We start from the raw sequence: 24,119 nt of genomic DNA on the forward strand, positions 1-24,119 counted from the left end.
GCTTTCTTTCAATCATCAAAATGTTGAGCAAAGCGCTCGGCTCCTATTGTGCCCTTGGCAGATATGTGTTGGCTGAATGAGGATGTAAAACGACAAAACTGAAAAGAAGCTGCGATGTTATCTGAAGGACAACCCCTTAGAGTTCAGCCGTAGGACACACACCGACCTTCATGTTTTAATCTGACTTTAGGAAAATGTGTATAATTTCATTTTTTACTTAGAAGAGTAAGAAGAGTGGGAGAGGAGTAGAGGAGAAACTAAATAGGTTTCTTCAATAGAAAGCAATTCTAATATCTAAGAGCTATGCCACACTCAGGACTCCTGAGTATCTGTTTAGCTTTAAAGAAGGACTTTAATTCCCTACTCTGGCCAGTCTGGCAAATACCAGAGCTCTTCTGAGAATTTTACAATTTCTAAGGAAAGGTTACCATTGGTTATAACCTAGTTTCTTCTATTTCAACAACACAGCAAATGTTTACTGTGTTTCTACTTACTCTGAGGAGTACGAGGGAAAGGAAATTGAATGAGGCATAGTTTTGCATCTGAAAACTCACAGTTTAGTGGAGAGACTATCACAAAGAGAAGAAACACTGCAGCCCACGGCAAGAATTAGAGTGGAAGTAGAAAGTGCAATAATAAATAGAGGACAGAGAGATGAGTTTTGTCTGAAGGGAATCCCTAGCAGACCTGATAGAAGAAGGATTGCCTAAAGATGGTGCAGAAATTCAATGGGGGGAAATGAGGTCAGAGTACTGAAGGCTCAGGGGACAGCCTGGGAAAGGCAACGTCAGGAAACTGTAGGAAATGTTTGTGATGCAGTGAATCACATGTGTGACCACAGCTCCAGCTACAGTGGGGGTGGCATAGGAGAGGTAACATGGAAAGTTGGCAACAGCCAGTTCATACAGGATATTTGATTTTTTTATGCACAGTTGAGGTCCATTAAATGTTTTCAGAAGGGAGATGATTATACTATCAGCCTTGGGTTTGAAGCTAGCTTTTGGTGACAAGACAGAAGAAGAAAGAGCACTCAGGAAACCACTGGAATGCTCTTGACAAGTCTAATGATTACTAGACCCAGGAAAATGGCAAGGAGACCAGCTTGAAGGGCTGAGGGTGAGAGATACCTCAGGAACCAACTGACAGGATTTGATACCACCTGCATGGGAGTGTATCTTTAATACAAAGATAAAGTTCTTCAAGATGTCTCCAAAGTTTTGAGCTTCACATACTGGTGGATGGTGATTCTATTTATTGAGATATAGAACATAACAGAGGAAATACGGGGTTGAGAGGAATAACTAGTAGAAGAAGATGGTGTGTTTGGTGGTGCTCATATTAAATTTCAGATGCCTATAAGTCATCTGTGAAATGATGTCCCATGGGTGACTAAAGATGTGTGGTCTGAATCAGGAGTGAGGAGCATGTTTGAGAATCATTACTACACTGGCAATTAAGGCATGGAAAGGGAAAGGCAAAGAGAGATACTAGAACCCTTATAGATAGCTACAGAGAATCTGGCTGAAGAAAAGACTAAGTCCAATGATGAGTCTAGGAGAATACTCTACCAAGGAGGTCAGGAGAGAGAGTTATGAACAGCAGACAGAATGAGTAGATGAAGAATGTAAAGACGTGAAGTTCCAAATCAGGCAGATATGAATGATCTAGAAAAATAATTTCCCTATAGGAAATAGAGGGTGGAACTTAGATTGCATGAGGTTGAGGAGTTTATAAAAGGGGAGAAATGGGACAGGAGCTTGAGGAAAAAGAAGGAAGGGGCTGACTCTTGGGATACATTTTGAATGTGTTTGTAGGTGAAGGAGAAGGAATAAAAGAATCATCACAGAGAATAAACTACACATTAAATTAATAATAATCATGCTGCAGAAAGAAGCCAATATAAGCCAATGAAACTAGACCTCTGGCAAAAAACAGACTCAAAGGATAAGAACAGTGGAAAACAGATAGGTTGATTTAACATCAAGGGGCATCAGAGAGCTCTGCCGGAAAAGGATATTAGGCTCCTTAAGTAGTTTTGATCACAGCAGTTTGGGTCACATATGGTGTGCACACACTTGGAGGGAAACCAACTAGCAACAGGGTTATCTTCAAGGAAAGACCAAGGAGGGGCTAAACAAGTGAGCCTGGGCACCAGCCACTCCCCATATTCTGATGACATGATAATGACAGGAAGTGTGGCCTGATATGGTTCCAGCAGGAGCCTGGAGAGAGTAAAGAAAGAGAACAAAGGAAGGAACGGTTTGGAGTTAAGCAAAAGCACATGACTCAAAGCTGGTATTCTGACGTTATCCAGGTATTACAGTCTTGTCACCTTGTTCTGATTTTGGTCAAAATCCGTACTAAATTAGAAATCATGTCATTGTGAAACCAGGTGGCTCACAATTTTACTAGTCAACATTACTGACCAGAGTCAGCCTTGAACTAGAGAATGGGGATGTGTGACTTTCCTGGCAGCCTGGAGAGGGCATTTGGCTCATAGAAGCCAGAAGAGCCTACTGCTTAACTCTCCCTGCTCTAACTCAGAGTCAAGACTTACTAAAACTTCTCCAACTGAAGAGCTGGGGAAAGTTAATCAGCAGATGGGCAGAGTGGAAGGTATGAGAGGCTGAGGCAACTTAAGCTGAGGAAGGAGATTCAGTCCCAAACATGAGTAAAGAGAATCATTGGTTTGTAATGAGGCAGAACAAATAGGGAGAAAAGGCAGAAAGGGAGGATTCAGAAAATCTCTGAGGCTGAAAGGAAGGGAACCAAGATCGACTTGCCTTAAATTTTCTACAACCATTGATGTGGGTAAAAGGTTAAGAACTCAGAAAGAACTACTAAGGTTTTCAACTGTTCCTGTGGGGGCATTCAATTAAGTGATTTTGGGTGGGTTACTGGGACTCATGAGCAGGAGCTAGGGTGGAAAATGCTAGTCAGGAGAGCTGAAGGAGTGGGTGGTGGCCAGGAAAGGGCCAAAAAATGGGAGAAGGTAAAGGGCTGGATGGCTGAAGGATGGGTTCAGTTACGGATGAGCTCAGTTAAGGATGGGCTCAGAATGCAACAACAATGAAAAGATAGAAGGACTGCATTCCACAGTTGAGACCAACATTAGAAATCTACGTTGTACTTCTTCAGCTGGGTTAAGAGCCCCTTGAATTACCCCAGTGACTGCTGGCATCAAGAGGAAGTACAAAAAGTGGAAGTAGAAATTCAAATGCTGAAACAGTTGTCCAGTAGAAATATAATATGGATCTATCTTATAAGTACTTAAAACTTTTTAAATATCCATAATAAAAAATGAAAGAAGTCTTAATGATATATTTTATTTAGCCCAATATATCTAAAACATTATCAATTCAGCTTATAATCAGTATAAAAACTATTGAGATAATTTGCATTATTTTTCCTGCCAAGTCTTTCAAATCTTGTGTGTATTATTCGCTTTCATCACATCTCAACTTGGATGCTAAATTCTTGTCAGAAATACTTGACCTCTACTGAGATTTCATTTAATTTACTGCTAAGTAGATTCACATATCCAGGTTGTTTCAAACCCAATTACATTTTGAAAAGTTTTGAAGTTTAAATTTATGTTAGCTAAAATGCAATAAACAATTCAGTCTCTCAATCACAAAGCTGTATTCAAGTGCTCAGCGGCCACATGTGGCCAGTAGCTGTTGTATTAGACACTGCCTGCATATTTGCCAACTACTAATATTATTAAGCAGTTATTGATCACTATTGGGGTTTATGTACTGTTTTATTGAGATTAAGAGGTAAAAACTGGACACTGTCCTTTGGAAAATAAAGCCACGAAGGCATGAGAGCATGGGCATCTGATTCTCATAGTCTGGGAAAGTGCCAGGAGACATACACAGAATGGCATTGTCATAACCAGTCATGAAGAAAGTTACCATGTTTTCTCTCACATACAGATGATTTATAAAGCTGACCTCTCTTCTAAAAGTATATCCCTGCCTTAAGCATAAAATGCAAATGAGGATAACTGTATTATCAAATGATTCACTCTATTTTGCAAGTCCTTTTGCTAGACCAGGTCATTGATGAGAGGCCTCTTACAATTATCTTCCATTTTCATTATTTGAAAAAATATTTGGCTCTTGTTCTTGCACCAATTAGTAAGCTTGAATAAAAGGAATTGGTATACAGGAGAGAGATCTGCATTATTGTTAGTGTGATTTATGCCGCCTGCTCAGTATCACCTGAATATAGCTCATAATCAATTTGCACATAAAGTTGATTGAGCTCTATGGGAATATTTAGATGAAAGAAACTCTGTAAATGCCAGGTATTTATTATGTTCATTATGGTCATATAATGTGGTAATAACAGAAATGTTACAATTGATTTAATGGAGCTCTGTACTTTGAAGCACGTCTTTAGAATTATTATTGTAAACTTACTTCTTGAATTTTTATATTATTTCATGCATGCTGTTTCATCCACGAGCTTTCTTGTATAGTAACCAGATGCTGAGTAGATTTAGTTTCTTTCAGAAGTATATCATGGTGTCTTACACACACAATTTACAAACAACTGCATACATTGTCTGATAATTGTGGCTTGTACAGTAGAAAGCACTGTGTGATCAGTCCTATTTTAGAGACGAGAAAAGTGAGGCATAGAGAGAGATATGTAGTTTAAGATTACATAATTAGTAAATGGCTGTGTGAAGACCAGTACTCACTCCTACCCTAACCTTTCAAAGTACTTTTGTTTTACTGTTTTCCAGTTTTATTGAGGAATACCAACATGCATCACTATGTAAGCTGAAGGCATGGTGGTTCGATTTAGATCTATTCTGAAATAATCACCATGATAAGTTCAACCAGCATTCACCTTCTCATACAGATACAATAAGAAGGAAAGAAAAAAGGAAAAAATATCTCCTTGTGATGAGAACTCAGGAGTCAATCTCTTAACAACTGTCCTGTCTATCACATGGCAAGGCTAACCATAGTTATCATGTCATACATACATCACATCCCTAGTACTCACTCGTCTTACAACTGAAGTTTAGTATTTATCCTTTTTCATAAGTTCACAATTTCTAAGTTATGCATTAATGAGTAACATTCCAGAGAAGCAGTATAAAACAATGGCTAACACACAGGCTTGGAGCTGCCATGGTCCCCGTTTAGATCCTACTCTGTCATGCACTACTACATACCAGTACTGTGAGAGCCCTGGTTTCCTCATTTCTAAAATGGGAAATAATAAAAATGAAGTGAGATTTTTTTCTAACATTGAGAGTATTGCCCAACCTTCATTTTAGGTGAAGAATATGGATCTTTACAATGGCATATTACATAAATACGTGAAGATATGAGTACTAGGTATAATACCACTGTGACTTCAATGGCTGTACCATCTGAACACTTGTATCTCTACCAACCACAATCAAAGCCACTGGGCTGCTTACCCCCTTCCTCCCACCTCCAATAGCCTCTTTTCAAAGTTTTGAACCTACTAAGTGCTTTCCCCTCCACAGAGCCTTTCCAGACATTGGTCCTTCTGCCCAGCATGTTGTCAAATAGGCTCCTTGCTGGGTCCGTCCTTCCTTCCTTCCTTCCTTCGTTCCTTCCTTCCTTCCTTCCTTCCCCCCTCCCTCCCTCCCTCCACAGAGTCCTTTTAAGACTGCCCCATCTAAGGAGACTACCTTCACCCCCCAGTTATCTTCTGTTGCTGGTCTCTGCTCCTTCATAACCAATCTTGCAGTTTGTTATTAAAATTTTATTATTTACTGAATGTTATCCCCTTGTCCACATAAGATTTGCCCAGAAATATTCTGAGAACTACATACAGTGTGCGTCTGTGTTTGAATATATGTATATCCAATTTAGAATTTTGCTTTAATAAGCTAGCATTTTACTGTGGACATTTTTCAGGTCATTAAAAATGCGGTTATAACCTAGCTCTTAATGTTTGTATATTATTTGGTCACATGGATCAGTTATTTAACTACTTATTTAACAATTTTACTATGTATTTTCCTTTCATGTTTTAACTATTTTAAGAAATAGTGCTATGAATGTTTGTACAGATGTCTCCATTTACATCTTTGTTTTTAGGATGCACTATAGGAAGGTGGAATTACAGGGTTAAAGACTGGCTACCTATTGCCAAATTGCTTTCTGGAGAAATTATAACAATTTATATTCTTGTGACAGTGTTTGAAAACACCTGTCTTACATACGGTGAAGAACAATGAACTTTATTCTTCATTAATAATGACATTTCATAGGCAACAATAGCATTCCTTATTATAACTTGCATTAATTTGCTTAATCAGAAGTAATCATATTTTTATGTTTATTAGATATTTGTATTTCTTCTATCAGAGGGCTTTTGTTCACTTTCTTATTTTGATTTTATGCTCTTATTAATATGTAAAGCCAATTTTATATTAAGAATATTAGCCAGTTGTCTACATTATTGCAAATATTTTCCAATTGCTTTTTACATTTTTTAAAACATTTTTAAGTTTATTTATTTATTGAGAAACACACAGAGAGAGAGAGAGAGAGAGAGAGAGAGACAGCACCAGTGGGGAGAGGCAGAGAGAGAGAAAATCCCAAGCATTCAGTGCAGAGCCTGATTGGAGTTTGAACTCACAAACTGTGAGATCATGACCTGAGCCGAAGTCAAGAATCGGACTCAACCTACTGAGCCACCCATGTGCCCCTAAATTTGTTTATATTTTTGATGATTAGGCCTTTAGAATTTTTGTACACTCAAAATGACTAAACTTTGTATGGTCTTCTCATTTCCTATGTATTTAGAAGGTCCTTACAAATGACTGAATCAGTTAAATATCTATCACTTTTCTTGGACATATTTTACTTTTTTTCCCCACTTGTGATTTAACTCTTAAGGTCTTCTAAAATATATCCTGAGGTGTGGTGTCACATGATATATCCTAATTTATCTTTTTTAAAAATAGAAAATAACTCTGCATTTTCCAAAAAATCTTTTTCCGCTTCATTGGTTTATGATGTTTTACCACACATTCTCTTCTCATGTATACAAGATGGCCAGGTGGAAACTTATGCTGGTGCCCATTTTCTTTAATTACTTCAGGTTCCAATCATTTTTAAATAGTTAGTAGGACAATTTACCCCTCTCTCCTTTCTCAAAAATTTTTTACCTATTATTGCTTGTTCATACTTTCAGATAAAGAGCCATCTTGTCCAGTTTGGTTAGCTGGATAATGTCCCTCAAAAGATATCCAGGCCTTAATCCTGGTAATCAGTGAATGCTACCTTATATGAAAAAAGGGTTCCTGCAGATGTAATTACACCAAGGACCTTGAGAAGAGTCCTTCTGGATTATCTAGGTAGGCTCTAAATGTCGTCACAAGAACTTAACTGGGAGGCAGAGGAAGATTTGAATATAGAGAAGAAAGCCATGTGATGGTAGAGCAGAGAGAAATTTGAAGGTGTTCCGCTCCTGGCTTTGAAGATGAAGCAAGGGGCCAGAAGCCAAGGAATGCAAGGAACATGGCTCTAGAAGCTGGAAACAGCAACTCTCCCCTAGAGCCCCTCAAGGGACATGGTCTTGTCAACATCTTGATTTCAACCCAGTGAACCTGATTTTGGACTCCTACCTCTCAAACTGTGGAAAAAAAAAATCAATATATGTTCTTTTAAACCACCAAATTTGTGGGCATTCATTACAGCAGCCATAGGGAACTAATGTATCAACTGGACAAAAAAATGTTCACGATATGCTTCTGAATTTTTATTAATGTCTTCCATTAATATTTGAAGAATTGACATATTTAAATATTCAATATTTCCTTCCAAGAAAACTATCTTTCACATTTGATTAAAATTTTGTATCTTTTTGAGAAATTTCTTGCACTGATATTTCCAATGAAAGAGATTTTTATTTTTCAGAGAATCAGCAGCATGGTTTTTATAAAGTGACTGTAGATAAACAAAGGGAATACGAGTGTCATTAAGATTGGCAGGAGTTGGGTGTAACAGGCCAACTTCTATAATATTATATAAGGAGCAACAATTCAGTTCCTTAAAAGAGGTTTGCATAAAGGGATAAACTTACAATTTCCCCCAAGTTATTTCATTCCTTTGAAAGGCTCTTCTGTGAGATTTTGTTCATTATATGATTACAGATGATGAATAAATGGAAATGTAAATCTGCATTATCTCTCTAAAGTACAATTTCTACAACACTGCATTAGAGTATACCCCCAAACAGTTCTTAAAGACTGAAATCATGTTTTTCACAAAGACATCATAATTCTGAAGTTTCTGGCATTTTATTCACACTCATCTTCTTTGGTAAGAATTTGATATTTTACTGTTTTTATTTGATAATCAAGTAACCTATTTCAATGCAGACATTAAAAAAAGTTTTTGTGTTTCAAAAATATATATGGGAGGAAATTCTGACATGTCAGAGTGGAGGTAATTACTTACAGGTTTTTAATATGACTTACTGAAACACTTTGGTCAGGTAACATTTTATAGCAGGAGGTGGTTGCAGCAAGTGAACATCAGAGGCCTATAAGAAATTTTTAAAAATGCAGATGCCTTGGTCTTCCCCAGAATGTCCAAAATGTTCATTTCTCTTTTTACTTTTTTAAAAATTTTCTAATGTTTATTAATTTCTGGAGAGAGAGACAGAGTACAAACAGGGGAGGGGCAAAGAGAGAGGCAGACACAGAATCCAAAAGCAGCCTCCAGGCTCTGAGCTGTCAGTACAGAACTCAACATGGGCCTCAAACCCACAAGCTGTGAGAACATGACCTGAGCTAAAGACGAATGCTTAAGCGACTGAGCCGCCCAGATGCCTCAGCATTCATCTTTTTAAAGTACTCTACACATGATTCAGGTGTGCCCAGAAGTCTCCTCACTTGGGGTTATAGAGTAAACCCTCAGGACTTAGAGACTGCCTGAATTCTCAAGCACTCCCAAAGGCCAGTTGCTATCTCACTGAGCTCACTGTGTGAATTGTCCCATTCTCTTTGAGATAAGAAGAGGATCTAGTCCCTCTTCTATCAGTATCTCCCAGAGTTTTTCTTCTCTATATAGTAAATCTTGTTAAGAGTCAGAAAGGGCAACTTAAAATATTTAATCATTTTTACTTTATTTTATGGGGCAATTTTTAGAATACTGCAGTATTTGTGAATCAAGGATTGAAAGTCCTCCAGTATATATTTTTCAAATGTCAAGAGTACATTGATTCAGGTTTATACTAATATTGTGAATATAAGTGTGATGGGAAAATGGAAAATATTCTATAAACATAGCAATTTTGAGGGAAGGAAGTAGGTCATCCTTTCTTTATGACTTTCTAATCCTGAATCTTCAAGGAACGGTCTGAACCCAGCTTTCTCCTTACAGACTTTTAGGTACTCAATTTTACCCAATGGTAACCTTTCTTGTTCCCAGTTGTGAGTCATTTGCAATTGTTTTGGTACCTGAATATTATGGTTTTTATTGTGCTTCAAATATTGCAGTAAGTTTATTTTCTTCTCAACAGGTATAAGGCCATTCAGGACTGGGATCTTCAGTACCTTCTGTGGTGCTAAAAAGATTGTCAAGTATATTTTAAGTCTATGAAACTCACAGATTACATAGAATGAAATAAAAACATTTTTCTGGGGGCACCTGGGCGGTTCAGTTGGTTAAGTGTCTCACTCTTGATTTCAGCTCAGGTCATGATCTCACAGTTATTAGGATCCAGCCCCACACTGGGCTCTGCGCGGACAGTGCGGGACTTGCTTGGGGTTCTCTCTCCCTATTCTCTGCCCCTCCCCTGCTTGTGCTCTCTCTCAAAATAAGTAAATAAACTTCAAAAAATAACAGCCATTTTCTTAACAACTGATTTCATCAGTATCAACTAGCGAAACCTCACTTACCTAGCTTTTTTTCTTAATAGTTAGAAAATTTAAGGAGACTAAACAAGGTGACCACTTTCTTGATAGTCCCCACAATATGATTGCCAGTTGGGTAGTTTGAATACTTGTCTTTTTAATGAGAATGCATTTCAAAAGCTACTGCGCTCATCTGTAAACAGCAAAACCAAACTTTTTAGCTATAGTAGTGTGCTTCTGGTATGTATGTTTATATTCTTATGTCTGTTTTGTTTACATATGTGTGGGGATGTGAGGGGAGAAACTACTGTAATTATCAAAGCAATAATTAGCTGGGAAATATGCAACAGGTATGTGATTCAAGATAATTCAAATCCATTATTAGCCAAGACAATTAAAATCTCTTAACTGTGCTTAATGCAACAGTAATGCATCACCTATGTGAATGATTTCCTGGCAACACTGGCTGAATTTAATATTTATCATAAATACAGTGTTTGTTAAAGAAATGGCATTGTAAATGCTTTCTTCCACCTTTTTGAAAGTGAAATTAAAATGCCTTTACAGGGTACAGCATCCTTCTCATTAAACTTCACAGAAGGGCTCAGTGAAAATAGGATTTCAACACAAGTTTCTTCCCCCTTATCTTTCTTTCCAGCTGTTCTGATTCTCCAAAAAATCAACTTCTGTTGGTCGTTTCTGTTAATAGGTAATAAGACCAGTGATTTAAATCATTGATTATTCTCTTTTGGCTTTCTAACCGTTCTAGCATGCTTCTAGTTAGAATAATGATGGCAGTGATAAGTCCATGTGAGACCATGGTAATTTTATACATTAAGCTCACCGAGCTTCTTAGCTTTACGTCAGCTTTTGCAATAATAAAGCGAGTTCTAATAGTGGAAGAAATACTTATGAATATCTGAAATATAGATGTGCCCTCTAGCAAAATTAGAGATCTACACAAGCTTTGTTGGGATTCTTTTGCTGTAACAAAACATGTATTTCCAGTACTGGTAACTGGCTAACTTGGATACTCTGGTGTTTTGGTATTCAGTTCTCAAAATATATTTTGATCAGTTCTACGAGCTGTGTCTTAAGAGACCTTCAAGGAAAATTCACTTCTATTTATAAGACAAATCTGAACTACTTTCCTTCCATGGCTGTACAAGTGCACGTAGACATGTTTATATTTACTACTTTTGTCCGCAGAGTCTCAGTGACCTGGTGACTTGCCCTGACATGTCTGGGATAGAGACAACTCTGACATAGAAGAAGATGGATACTTTTTAACATGTCTGTTAAGATGGATACTTTTTCACTGGGAGTAGCTATGATTTCAAATTCTTTAGCGAACCATTACTTAGCATAAAGTCACTTTGGAATCAATTAAATATGAACCTTTGTCACATCGGTATTCATTGAAGAGCACTTAGGTGATTAAAGACCCTTGGCCTCTAAATATTTGACTACTTACAAGCACCAGCCATTTAAAAAGTCTTATTAGTTCTTTATGCTTCTGGGGATGGCAGCGTGAAAAAGTAAAACAAAATGGGAGGAAACATAATTGGCTCCAAATGAATGTACCCACAGCATCACCATGGCTTGAACTATTCTGAGCTGCTACTGTTCTCTCTCTAGCTCCCTGTATCTCCCACTAACTTTGGAGCCTTCTGAACTGTATGCTTTTGTGGTGCAGTATTTTTTCCATAACAATACAAAATAAAAAAGTGAACTTTTAGGTTTGCATTATCCAAGTGAGACTGGTTAAAATATACATTTAGTAAATGTAGCAAATTTCGGTATGCTTTAATATTTCAAGAAATGCCTTTAAATTTAATATTTATTTAAAAAGTGTTTTTAATGTTTGTTTACTTCTGAGAGAGAGACACACACAGTGTGAGCGGGGGCAGGGCAGAGAGAGGGAGACACAGAATCTGAAGCAGGCTCCAGGCTCTGAGCTGTCAGCACAGAGCCTGAAGCAACATGGGGCTGGAACTTCCAAGCCCTGGGATCATGATCTGAGCCAAAGTGCTTGACTAACTGAGCCACCCAGGAGTCCCTCAATGAATGCTTCTAATTTTAAACAAACTTTTGGAGCAAATGTGAACCAGATATATGCAAATGACATCAGTTGAAATAATAATTTATTATACTAATCGTAGTCACTACCATTTATTGAAGGAATTCTATGGTAAGCTGTGAGGTTTACATGTACTCAGTTAATCCCAACAGCAGTGCTATGAAACGGGTATTCTCATTGCTGTGTATGGATGGAAACATTGAAGCTTGGGGAAGTAATTTAAGGAATTTGGATAATCTATTAAAGGTTATACAGTGTGCTAGTGGTCTTCAAGGCTCTGTTTCTTGACCACTAAGTCCAACTCCTCACACAGCTTCTCTAAGCATTTGCAAAAAAGATTTCTTGAGGGATTGTTCAAGGCATGAATGAATGACTATTTTTTGTCCAGGAAATCACTGAATAAACGTAAAACTTTTATAAAGAATACCCTTTGCTCAAATTGTTTATAACTCCTAACTTTACATGTTCAAAAGCAATTTTCCAGTCATTAAGTACCTAGTACTTCAGTGAAATCCAGTCCTTTAATAGGTAAAGATAGTAATATATAGTCTGTACACTTAAAATGCATATGATCTGGCAATGTCTGATTAAGATTTGCAAAATGTTTACCTGTACCTTATTTGGAAAATCAATAGCATTTTAAAATATTCTACATCATAAATGTCCTAATTTAAAAGGAAAAGTACTCCTTAATAAGTTGAAACAAGTGATTATAAAAAGGAGATACTTTTTTCTCTCTAACAGAATAATAATGATGATTAACAGTCATTAGTGAGTGGCTAATGGCCAAAAGGGAATATGAAACAATTATGATCAGACCAGGAAAGTGATTTATAATAGAAAGGAGTAATACACATTGGCAAAAATAAAAAATGTGTTTCCATGTCCTTGAAAAGAATGGATACTTTTCCTTCAAGTTTATGATGCCATATTTTTCCTTCTATCTAGTGTCCATTTTCTTTAATCCTATAACAATTATTTTAATCTTCAGTAATATAAAATCTATACATTTATTAATCTGACTTGGGCTTGAGAATGAAAACAGGGTTTTTCTGCAGTCTGTGAAGTCCCCTATTTTCTCCATCCAGTAAAGTTGCTGCTAATATTAAACACTGTCAGAAATGTTACGTAGTAATAGACACTGAGAGAGCGATGATTGAATTTTCAATCAAAATATTATTCTGTAACTTTGTCAGTCTGCAATATCATGAAGCACAGTATTTTCGTTGTTGTATTATTAATATATTGCACACTCTCCCCCTTCTCCTTTCAATGTACACTTTCCTCCTGTCTCATACCTTGGAGGTCAGGCACACATGTTAAACTTTCACGGGGTGTAACCTCCTGGGTACCAAATGTATTCTTATTTGGGCACTCACATGACATTTGACCATCTCCTGGAGTCTAGGCAGAGAAGGGAAATATCTGTGTGAGAGGAGAAGCTAGGAGAAAAGAGGAGGATGTTTTAAGTCAGTCAGAGGCTGCAGTAGATAAAGTAAGGAAGATTCTGCTCAAATACCTCCATTTTCTCAGTGGAGCACACAGCAATATTCTGACTTACGGTGAAGATCTGGGAAAGCAAGCATAAAAGGGATCATAACATCTTAGGTGCCATGGGGACTGTGTAGGGGGATGACAAAGGACAAGGTAAGAATGATACGCAATTGTCAAGTTCCTAGACCCACGTAGCCAGTTCAGATTTGCTATAGGACCAGGATGTAATTTTAGAATGAATGTTGATGAAGCCACCTCTGGACTGCAAATACTTAAATCTAGCCAGATATTAATTTGGGGAGGGTGGGGCTAAACAAGCTCTACTCTCATTTACCTTACCCTATTAAATTAAATATATGCAGTGAGGCTGTTTCCCTCCTAAGACTATAAGAAAAGCTCTGTTAATTGAGAACTTTAAAACAATGTCAAATAAACCATGGCATGTCTATGCAATTGAACGCTACACATAATAAAAGGAAAAAGATATTACTACCTATGCTTGCAAAAGGGAATTTCAGAGATATTAAATCAAATGCGATATAGTGTGTATAATATGATCTCCATGTTGTAAATAAGCTGTGGTTAGAACATACCCCTGGAAGGTTACCAGTTTGTAGGCATCAGATGGAAGTTTGCAGGGTGCAGCTTTGGAAATTGAACATGGCTTTATAAACAGCATGTTCCTTTGTTTCTGCAGCTAAGTGCTTAACCTTTGTTGAAGGATATATAAGGTGGGAGGCTGCCCATTTTAACTATATCATATATCAACAAGACTCTGGATGGAGCCATTTGACAAAGTATATGGGTGGAGCTTGGAGATTTAGGTCTGGCTAGAGCAGGTCAGAGCCTTACTGGAAAAATTCATACTTTGCCAGTAAATGGAGGAGCCCCCAAATTCTCACTGTTAGTGAAACATTGTAGGAGGAGGAGAGAGGGAGGTTTTATTGGTTACTCTGGGTATCAAAACTGTATTCTATGCTAGGTCTTTGGTTTTTTTTTTTAAGGTTTTTATTTATTTCTAGGAGAGAGAGACAGTGTGAGCAGGGGAGGGTCAGAGAGAGAGGGAGTCATAGACTGAAACAGGCTCCAGGCTCTGAGCTGGCACTCAGCACAGAGCCCGACACGGAGCTCGAACCCACGAACCGCGAGATCATGACCTAAGCAAAAGTCGGATGCTTAACCGACTAAGCCACCCAGGCGCCCCTCTGTGCTAGGTCTTTGAAGCTTCAGGTCTCACTTGAGTCGCTGGAAGCAGTCCAGAGGCAATCATCCCTTTGAGATTGGCATGCAGACTAGGTCCTAGGAGCCACTTCCCCTCAATGAAAAGGGCTTAATAGGCAGCACATGGCCTTGGGGTGGGGCCTACAACCTTACATTGCTTCCAGGATGGTTGTTTAAGTAAAATATAAGTCTCCTGATACCACTTGAGTAGCAACAAAACCCTTCACTATCTTGTGGACCACGGTAGATGAAGGGTTCAAACACAGATATGGGGACTTTTGTTTTCATGTCAACTCTGTCACTGAACTCAGCTATACCTCAGATACAACAAACTTTTAAAATCTTCTGAAAAACATACAAACTAATGTGAATTCCTAAACCAGAATCCTGAGGAGGGCAGAGCCATAGGGAAGAAAAGTCTGGCATTCAGAGATGTTTTATGTTATGGAGTAACGTGCTGATTATTGAGAAGGCAGATGGGTCAGGAGGCTGACTTGAAAGGGATTGATGTAGAGATGCCAGAAAAAGTACAGGACACTGAGGTGAATTTGAATTTCAGATAAACGATGAGCAAATTTTCAGTAGAAGTACGTCCCATGTGATGTTTCATTTAAGGTGAGTGGAGGAAAAATCTAATAGCCACGGGATGTTAGCCAGCACATCTGGGTGTTCAACAATAAAATGCTGATAAGCTTTATTGCTATGTAAGGTTTTAATTTGTGGTAGGCTAATACTTTGATAATAATTTGTTATGACAACTGCTAGTTTTGTTCTTCTTTCATAGTGTGAAAGTAAAGACCTGTTTGCCAAGCTTGGTTGAATTTGGCAGGGAAAGGAGAAAGAATTGGGATAAAATGAAGTAAGTGGATTGCTTTTTTCTGCCTTCCAACACCCGCTCACCCCCCAACATATGTTCAATAGAAGGAAAGAGAAGAAAACCAGATTTTCCCTTGTTGCTTGAGAAGACTTAAAGATCTAAGATTAGGAAAAGCTGTAGAATTCTTTGGGTGGGAAGTTAGTTGAAGCACTCCAGACCAAAAGGTATCAAAGAGCAGAAGAAATGCTGTGCGGCATGTGGAGATAGGAGAGGTCAGAGACAGGAAAACATTTCCTCTGGCTTCCAAAAGACATCTGCGGTCAAAGGTGTCACAGACTATGAGTCTGGAGTTCTCTCTTGTAGTGACAAAAAGGCGGACACAGAACTGGATAACAAGAGGCTCAAGACTGGGAGGAGATAAGAACCCAAAACAGGGCCTTCACCTTTGTATTTATAGAGCTCACAGGATATTACCCACGTGGTGAATGTGAAGAAAACAAGATCTTCCACACGTGGCGAATGTGAAGAAAACACAAGGTATTACCCACGTGGTGAGTGGGAAGAAAACGAGATCTTCCACACGTGAACATGGAGAAAACACTCAGATAGTAATGAGTAACTTGTGTGGAGACAGGAGAAGTAGGGGTCTGTAAGAAGCAAAGGGTCTGGGGGGCAAATGGCGTTCAGGACCAAAGCACAACAGTATATTGGCATCAGATGGAAAGTAATTTCTTGCAGGTGATATAACGAGTTACTCGTGATCCTATTACAATATCTCGCTAGCTAACCTCGGGTGTTTTCACCCCGTGGTGGCAGCTTTCTACCCTCAGCTTTTTTCTAACCCATTTATGTAAGTAGAACCTATTTCCCACAAAAGATAATGGAGAAGTAGTGGAGGAGCAGGTCCAAGAGACCTGCATATATTTGAAGAAATGTAAGGTGAGGGGGAAATTACAACCACATAGTAGTGGAGAGGACAGGACACCCCAGGTCATAGATAGTCAGCACATGTGGTGGAAATCTCCAAGAAGCCATACTCTGGGAACAGCAACTGGGCGGAAAGCTTGAGGAAGCTCTAGCAAGTGTGGGCATGGATTGGAAGGGCCTATCTATAGAGTCCTAACAATGGCCCAAGAGTAAAAATAATCCCTTTTTTCTTAGGATGGTTAATTTTCTGTGTCAACTTGACAGGGCTACAGGATGCCCAGCTAGCTGGTAAAACATTACTTCTGAGTGTGTCTGTGAAGATGTTTCTGGAAGAAAGTAATGTTTCAGTTGGTGAACTAAGTAAAGCAGATGGTCCTCCCCAGTGTGGGTGGCCATCATCCAATCTGTTGAAGGCCTGAATAGAACAAAAAGATGAAGGAAAGGCAATTTTACTCTCTCTGCTTGAGCTGAGACATCCATCTTCTCCTGCCCTTAGAAACAGGCCCTCCTGTTTCTTAGGCTTTTGGACGCAGACTAGGACTTCCATCATCAGACTCTCAATTCCTAGGCCTTCAGACTTGGACTGAATTACACTAACAGTTTTTCAGGTCTCTAGCTGGCACATGTCAGATCATGTACCTTCTTTGCCTCTGTAACTGCATGAGCAGATTCCTATAATAAATATCCTCTTATATATCTCTTTATATTCAACTGGTTCTGTTTTGGTGGAGAAACCTGACTAATACACTCACTAACCCTATTGGGCAGGAGACTATAAGAATGTAGACAAGTCAGGGAACAGGTTTTTCTCTATATGTAGAGAAAATTCCGGAAATGAAGATAAAGCTAGGGTGTAACAGATCCATAAACCTGAACCATCAAGAAATCACTGTACTGGATTGTGAGAAATCCTGAAATTGATCTGAGTAATATGTTCACATTAGGTAAACTAAGATTTCAGAGCCAGGTATGAATGGATTATAAAAATGAAGAAAATTTGCTTAGAATTTTGACTACCAATTGTATACTTACCATACTAGTATAAACACAGATAGAAAACCTGAAGAAAAATCATACCCAGTTGCTCATGGTGATTGGGGCTGGGGTGGGGTAGAAAGGAATGGCATAGGAAATTATAACAATTTTCTCTTAGTGCATTGTGCTTTCTCAAATGTTTGACTTTTGTGCAAAAAGAATAATTTCCCTTGTAGCAAGAAATAAACCCTTCCCCAAGCAAGAAAGATTAATGTTAACATGGGGAAATGCCGTGAGCATGTATCACCAAGACTTCCCTTCTGCTGGGGCACCAAATTACTAAGCTAAGCCTAGTCTAGAACTGGAAAAGGTAGAAGAGATCCCAACTGTGACATCTGAGGCTTAGATTCACTTATGAGAAGATGCAAGTTCAGGGCATCACTGTTGTCAATGATGAGGCGACCACGGACCCAGTCATTTCAGTGTGGCTCTACATCTGTGGCAAAGCCCCTGTCTCATAGCTGACTTAGGTGGAGCACTTGAACTAACACAGAGAGAATGGACTGATCTTCAGACACCATACATTCCCCAGAACAAATGCTGTACCTGCTGATACCAGTTGCCTGAGAAAAATGTCCAGATAGGGTAGAATTACTCCTTTTCCACATAGGTGAGAGGTGATTGTTCTCACCACTGGAAGAGACTCCTGCCTCCTCCCCAGTGGAGAGGACTACATTTAGGCCTGTCACCTCCTGCCTTCTAGTGGAGAAAAATCTCACGGTATCTTTCATTGCCTGACAACCCACTTTGTTGAAGAGCTAGGGTGGAAGCTTGTGGAAGAGACTCACTTTTTTTTTTTAATTTTTTTTTTTACGTTTTATTTATTTCTGAGAGAAAGAGAGAGACAGCATGAACATGGGAGGGTCAGAGAGAGAGGGAGACACAGAATCTGTAGCAGGCTCCAGGCACTGAGGTGTCAGCACAGAGCCCGATGTGGGGCTCAAACCCTCGAACTATGAGATATGCTCTGAGCCGAAGTTGGACGCCCAACCGACTGAGCCACCCAGGTGCCCCGAGACTCACTTTTTGACAGGAGTATGCAAACAAAGCTTAGGACGGAAACACAGCTGAAAAGTGGAAACAGGTGGCTCTGATTGGGGAAATTGCATCATTGAAAGCGACAAACAGAATCGACACTGCTGAAAACTGAGTTTGTGATCAGAAGGTTAAGTGGAGGAACTGTGTTTCAACACAAAAGAGAAATACTAAGAAATGTAAATCATGATTGAAAATATAAGAGATATGGATGACACTCCTAGGGAGAAGTAATATGCAAATAATCAGCATTCCAGGAGAAAAAGGAGCAGATGGAAGTGGAATCAATAATCAAAGCAATAATCTTCAACTCCCTGAACTGAAGATCAAAAGAGTTTACTAAATGTCAGGCAGAAGTGATGAAAAAAAAACCCAAAAACTCCACACACATCTAGAGATATCTTTGTGAAATTTCTGGCCTCTGCGGAAAGAGAAAAAAATATACATTTTCAGACAGATAAAAAATGTTTGAATATAATGGAAAAAGAATGTTTGACTTTCACTTCTCATATGCCACACTAGACAACGGTGGAATATGTTTATAAACTTTTGGGAGAGGAAGCCGTGTTGTATAAAATCCTACTCTCAGAAAAGTTCCATTCATATGACAGAAGAGGGATTTTTTTGGATATGTAAGAACTCAAAGTATTCTACTCATATTCTTATTCAAAATTACTCAAGGATGTACTCCAGCATAAATGATAGTAAATTTGAATAGAGATCTAAAGCAAGTGGAAAATAAAGAATACAAGAAAGGACGGTGAGCAATGAATCTAGTAAGCTATGTGGATAAGAATAAAATGGTTGCAAATTGTATCACTGTTGAATAAGTATACTGAGAAAAAGCTGAAAAGTGAAAAATAACACGGAATTACATTTCTGAAGTAGTTCAGAAAATCTAGGATGTGAAAACGGTGTGAATGGATGAGAGTAAAATATTCTTAAGGTCCCATCATTATGGGGAATGGTAAAAGTACTATTAATTTCAATAAAACTGCAGAGAAATACCGGTTTTAATATGACTGTTTAAAGTACACGCTAATGAACTAGCAAATAGAGAAACATTACTATTTCCAAATTATTGTTAGGGGAAACTGGAATACAAAACAAAATAAATATGTCCTACACATACAACTTGCTCAAGCCAGTGGAAGTAGAAAAGCATAAGAAAAAGAAAGAGTATAATAAAGAAATTAACATAACATTAGACGGGAATGAGAACAAACAAATCACTTTTCACAGTAAATGTAAATAGGTTGAATTCTCCAATTAAAAAACAAAGTGCAGCTGTCTGCTTTTAATAAGATATGTAAATGAAATTTTAAAAAAAACACGCACAAGGGTTGTAAATAAAAGGAGTCAACGACAGAAATAGTAAATGCAAAGAAAAAGGGATGGTCATAATGATATCAAAAAAAATTAGGAATGCTGCATAAAAATAAAGCAGCAAATGTATCAGAAAGACATGTATAAATGAATTTTTAAAAGCTGCAAAACTCCCTGGCATATGTATCAGAAAGTTCCAGGCAGTAGATAATAATCACATTGCAATATGAACAGGGAAAGTTTAATATAAAGAAGATTTTGCTAGTAACAGGAGATTAGCTACTAAGAAGTAAAGTGAGCTCTAAAAAATGCAGGAAGAGCAGATAAAGGGAACAGTCACCGTCCCTAGGGCTAAGACTGAGTACCTAAGGGAGGAACAAGTTTGGGAGAGCTACCTCCCTCACTTCACCCTTTACTCCCGCCTAAGATTTAGAGATCATTAAAATGGATGGGAATAAAGCCCCTTGGAGGATGAAGTTCATCAGGGTATACAGACTGCAGTTGGCAAGCAGGCGCAGCCTAATGGAATAGCCAACGAAAATTGCCAGGAGGTGGCCTTTGAGGTGTGGTTGAGTTGCTTACAAGTTATCTAGGGTGCCTGTGAAACTTACATGGAACCCAGTAGTGCTGGCCAGTGGGGGCAGGGATGAGGGTTGGGGAATGTTGAGGGGTTCATTGTGTGTGTGTGAGAAGGCCCTGCATGAGGTAGAAAGGGAAGCTCGCTGGAACTAGAAAGAGAAGTTCCTTACCCCTGCAGTGTCCCTCCACCACCCTCTGCTGACAAAGGCTAATTAATACTGTGTGAGGTGTCAAAGGAGAATGTTTATAGCATCCAGCTCCAGTTTTACAAGTAGGCCAATGAAGGCTACATTTGGAACTGAGAGACAAGAACTTGGTAAGTGACAGAATATTCAAGGAGAACAGTGAGGCCTTAATATCCCTCTTCCAGAATTTGACAGATTATATTGACAAAAAATTAATGCTGTTAAAAGAACTTCACACAGAACATGTAAGAATTACAACAAAATTATCATGTACTTGACCAAAAAAAAATTCCAAAATGTGACTATTTTAAAAGTCTCATTATTTGGCTGCAAAACAATATATAAACAAAAATAAGAATAACACTTCAAGAATGAGATAAGTAAAATAAGTTTAGCCAAGTATTAAAAGAACTTCAATTTAAATTAGGACTGTTTTAAAAGTAATTTCCAGATCAATGAAAGGTACAAGAGTGAAATTACAAATCATCTAGAAGTTGACAAGAATAAGAACACTAATTATCGAAATCGATGGATATGGCTTAAATTTTAAGAATGCATAATCTAGAAGTTTATTTTTAGCAAAAGAGAGAGAACATGTAGATAAGTGTTCTACTTAAGAGGAAAGTAAAAGGAAGCAAATAAAATAATAAAATTTATAAAGCAAAAGTAAAACTACAGAATTAAAAAAACAAAATGAAGAGTAGAATGGAACACTAAGTGAAAGCAAAAGCAGGTGAAGAATGTATGACTTTTAGCAATCTATAAAATAAATAATTTACTCAAGAAGAGGCAAAGTATTTGAACACACCAATAGCTGTATGTATTTTTGTGTTGTGTGTATGTAAAATTTTACTAACAACCTACCACTGAAATGTATAAGGCTTGGCTGATTTTATAGTTAGGTTCTAATTAGCCTTCAAGAAACAGGCATTTTCTATGTATTCAGACTTTCTCAGAGCATGGAAAAACGTTTTAAAAATTCAGTTTATAAGGTGAACATAACACCTCACACAAAAATTTGAAAATATAGCACAAAATTTAGTTTAGGTCACTTGTGAATATAGGCAGAAATATCCCAACTGTGATCTCTGCAAATGTAATCAAAGCAGTATTTAAAATAATAATAATAATAATAATAATAATAATAATAATAATAATAATNAAGAAAAAATAAATTGGGAAAAAAATGGTAAAAATTGTTTTCCAGGAAAAAAAGAAGAAAAATCATAATAAATGATGAAATAGCAAAGTCATTGATGTTAAAATCAAATAAAAGAGAGGGATGATCCTTTTAAATCATTATTTTCAATTTATTTTGTATTTCTGGTTCATGCAACATAACAAAAAAATAAAGTAGGTTGTATCGCTACTTGAAAACCAGAAATTAAATTATCATGGGGCACCTGGGTGGCTCAGTTGGCTAAGCAAGCGTCTGACTTCGGCTCAGGTCATCATCTCCTGGTTCATGAGTTTGACCCCTGCATCAGGCTTTGAGCTGACAGCTTAGAGCCTGGAGCCTGCTTCAGATTCTGTGTCTCCCTCTCTCTCTCTGCTTCTTCCCAGCTCGTATTCTCTCTCTCACTCAAATATAAATAAAAATATTTTTGAAAAAAGAAATAAAATTATCATAATTTTCATATGATTTGTAAGTATCCAAGATAATTCGAGTCAGAAAAAAAATCATTATAAATAATAAGAGGATATACAATGTTACATGGATACAGGATAAATATACAGTTTAATGACATTCCTTTGTAGTAGCAAAAACCTTTTAGAATGGAAATTTTAAAACATTGTAATCTCAATAGAAATATATGAACAGGAATGTTAAAAAAATATGTTGAAAGAAAAACACTTATTGAATGACAAGTGGAAATGAAAAGTGATGATGTTCCTGATGGGGAAGATTTCCTAACAAACATATAAATCCTTCCCAAATTAGTGTATGTATTTAACATGGTTTCAGTAATAGTCTCAGTGGTGTCTCTTGTGTTTCATTCACAGTTTCTTTATATATGATTAACTTCATGACAGAAAGTAGATGGCACATCCAAATTTCAAAGGGAGTAATTGAGGCAAGTTTAATAAAGGGATGATTTACAAAGGTTTGGGTAGGGTGAAGTGGAAATTGTAGGAGATGGTAAAGCCCTGCACTCACATTAACATCATCAGTCTTAAACAAACGGAAAAGGGGAGGAAGTGGTGACCAGAGTTCCAACTCTAGCTGTAGAAGGGAACCGCCCCATGAGAACTGTGGCTACCGGATGGAAGCCACCGAGGACTGGTAGTCCTGCTGGGAAGGAGCTGAATGAACAAATGCCACCACTATCCTTCAGTCTCCTGTGGATGCCTCTCCTTGACCAAACCCCAATGGCAGCAGACAGGAGATTCAGAGTAAAGCAGGCCATAGATGCCAACCTTCTAAGATATAGAATAGGGTAGTGGAGAGAGTCAAATGAGACTGGAGAGACAAACACAGATATTCACAACCATATGAAAGAATCAAGTATAACATTGCTAAGAAAACATTGAAAACTACATGTAGTAGATGGGGACTTGTCATATCCCAGATCTTAAAATCTGAAGTAAGTGTGTGGATTAAGAAAAGGAATAAGCAAGCAAAGCAACAGAGTTGGTCAGGGGGTTTCAAATAAGCTTCAGTACATATGGGAATTAAATATACATTAGAGAGTCTACTCCATTACGTAGAGGAAAAACAGCTACTCACTAAAAGTTTTTAGCTATTTGACCATTGATTTGGAAGAAAACAAAGTTGATATTTAACTCATATAATTTAAATTTAAGATAAATGAAAAAACTAATCAGAAAAATGTAATGGAATGTATCTGTAAAAATCTATGATTTTATAACTTTGGTTTTGTTTGCATTTCCTACATAAAATAGGACATGTCACAGAGGAAAAATGTAATGGATTTGAGCAGATAAAAATAAAGTCTAGATTGCAAGAGATAACAAACAAAAGTACCTAACAGCAGAACATATCTGCAACAAAATAATACACAGAGGATCAAATCCTATAAAATAAATAAAGTTATTTTCTAAAAGTAAGAAACAATCATACCATCAAATAGAGAAATGGGCAAATTGTATGTACAGGCAATTACAGAAAGGGAAATATAAACCAAAAAAACCCCAGTAAGTATGTGAAGGCATGTTAAACCTAATAGGAAAATGTATAACTTGAAAATATCACCAGAATGGAAAACTTTTAAAATATTAGGAACATCTAGTGATGATGAGGGTATGCAAGAACAAGTGCTTTGCTACTATTGGTAGGAGTGAATCTGTCATATATTATCAGAAATTACTTTTTAAAAAAAATTTTTTTTTATTTATTTCTGAGAGAGAGAGACAGCATGAGCATGGGAGGGTCAGAGAGAGAGGGAGACAGAATCTGAAACAGGCTACAGGCTCTGAGCTAGCTGTCAGCACAGAGCCTGATGTGGGGCTCAAGCCCTCGAACTATGAGATCATGACCTGAGCCAAAGTCAGACACTTAACCGACTGAGCCACCCAGGTATCCCTATCAGAAAT

General features: G+C 37.7%; 1 protein-coding gene across 27 annotated transcripts in view; it reads right to left on the reverse strand.

The window, feature by feature from the left end:
* The window catches only part of LOC144231725 (uncharacterized), a 374,679-nt gene that overhangs the window by 252,010 nt on the left and 98,550 nt on the right, over positions 1-24,119 (reverse strand). The window contains exon 6 of one of the 27 annotated variants that reach the window (XM_077764304.1): positions 13,465-13,515. The exons of the other annotated variants lie outside the window; for them this stretch is intronic. Within the exon in view, the coding sequence (XP_077620430.1) occupies positions 13,503-13,515 (13 nt within the window). The 3' untranslated portion in view covers positions 13,465-13,502. Of the gene's footprint in view, positions 1-13,464; positions 13,516-24,119 lie in introns of those variants that run through there. 27 annotated transcript variants of the gene reach the window in all.

The sequence above is a fragment of the Crocuta crocuta genome, unplaced genomic scaffold (genome assembly GCF_008692635.1).
Source record: "Crocuta crocuta isolate KB4526 unplaced genomic scaffold, BGI_CrCroc_1.0 scaffold164, whole genome shotgun sequence".
Taxonomy (NCBI): domain Eukaryota; kingdom Metazoa; phylum Chordata; class Mammalia; order Carnivora; family Hyaenidae; genus Crocuta; species Crocuta crocuta.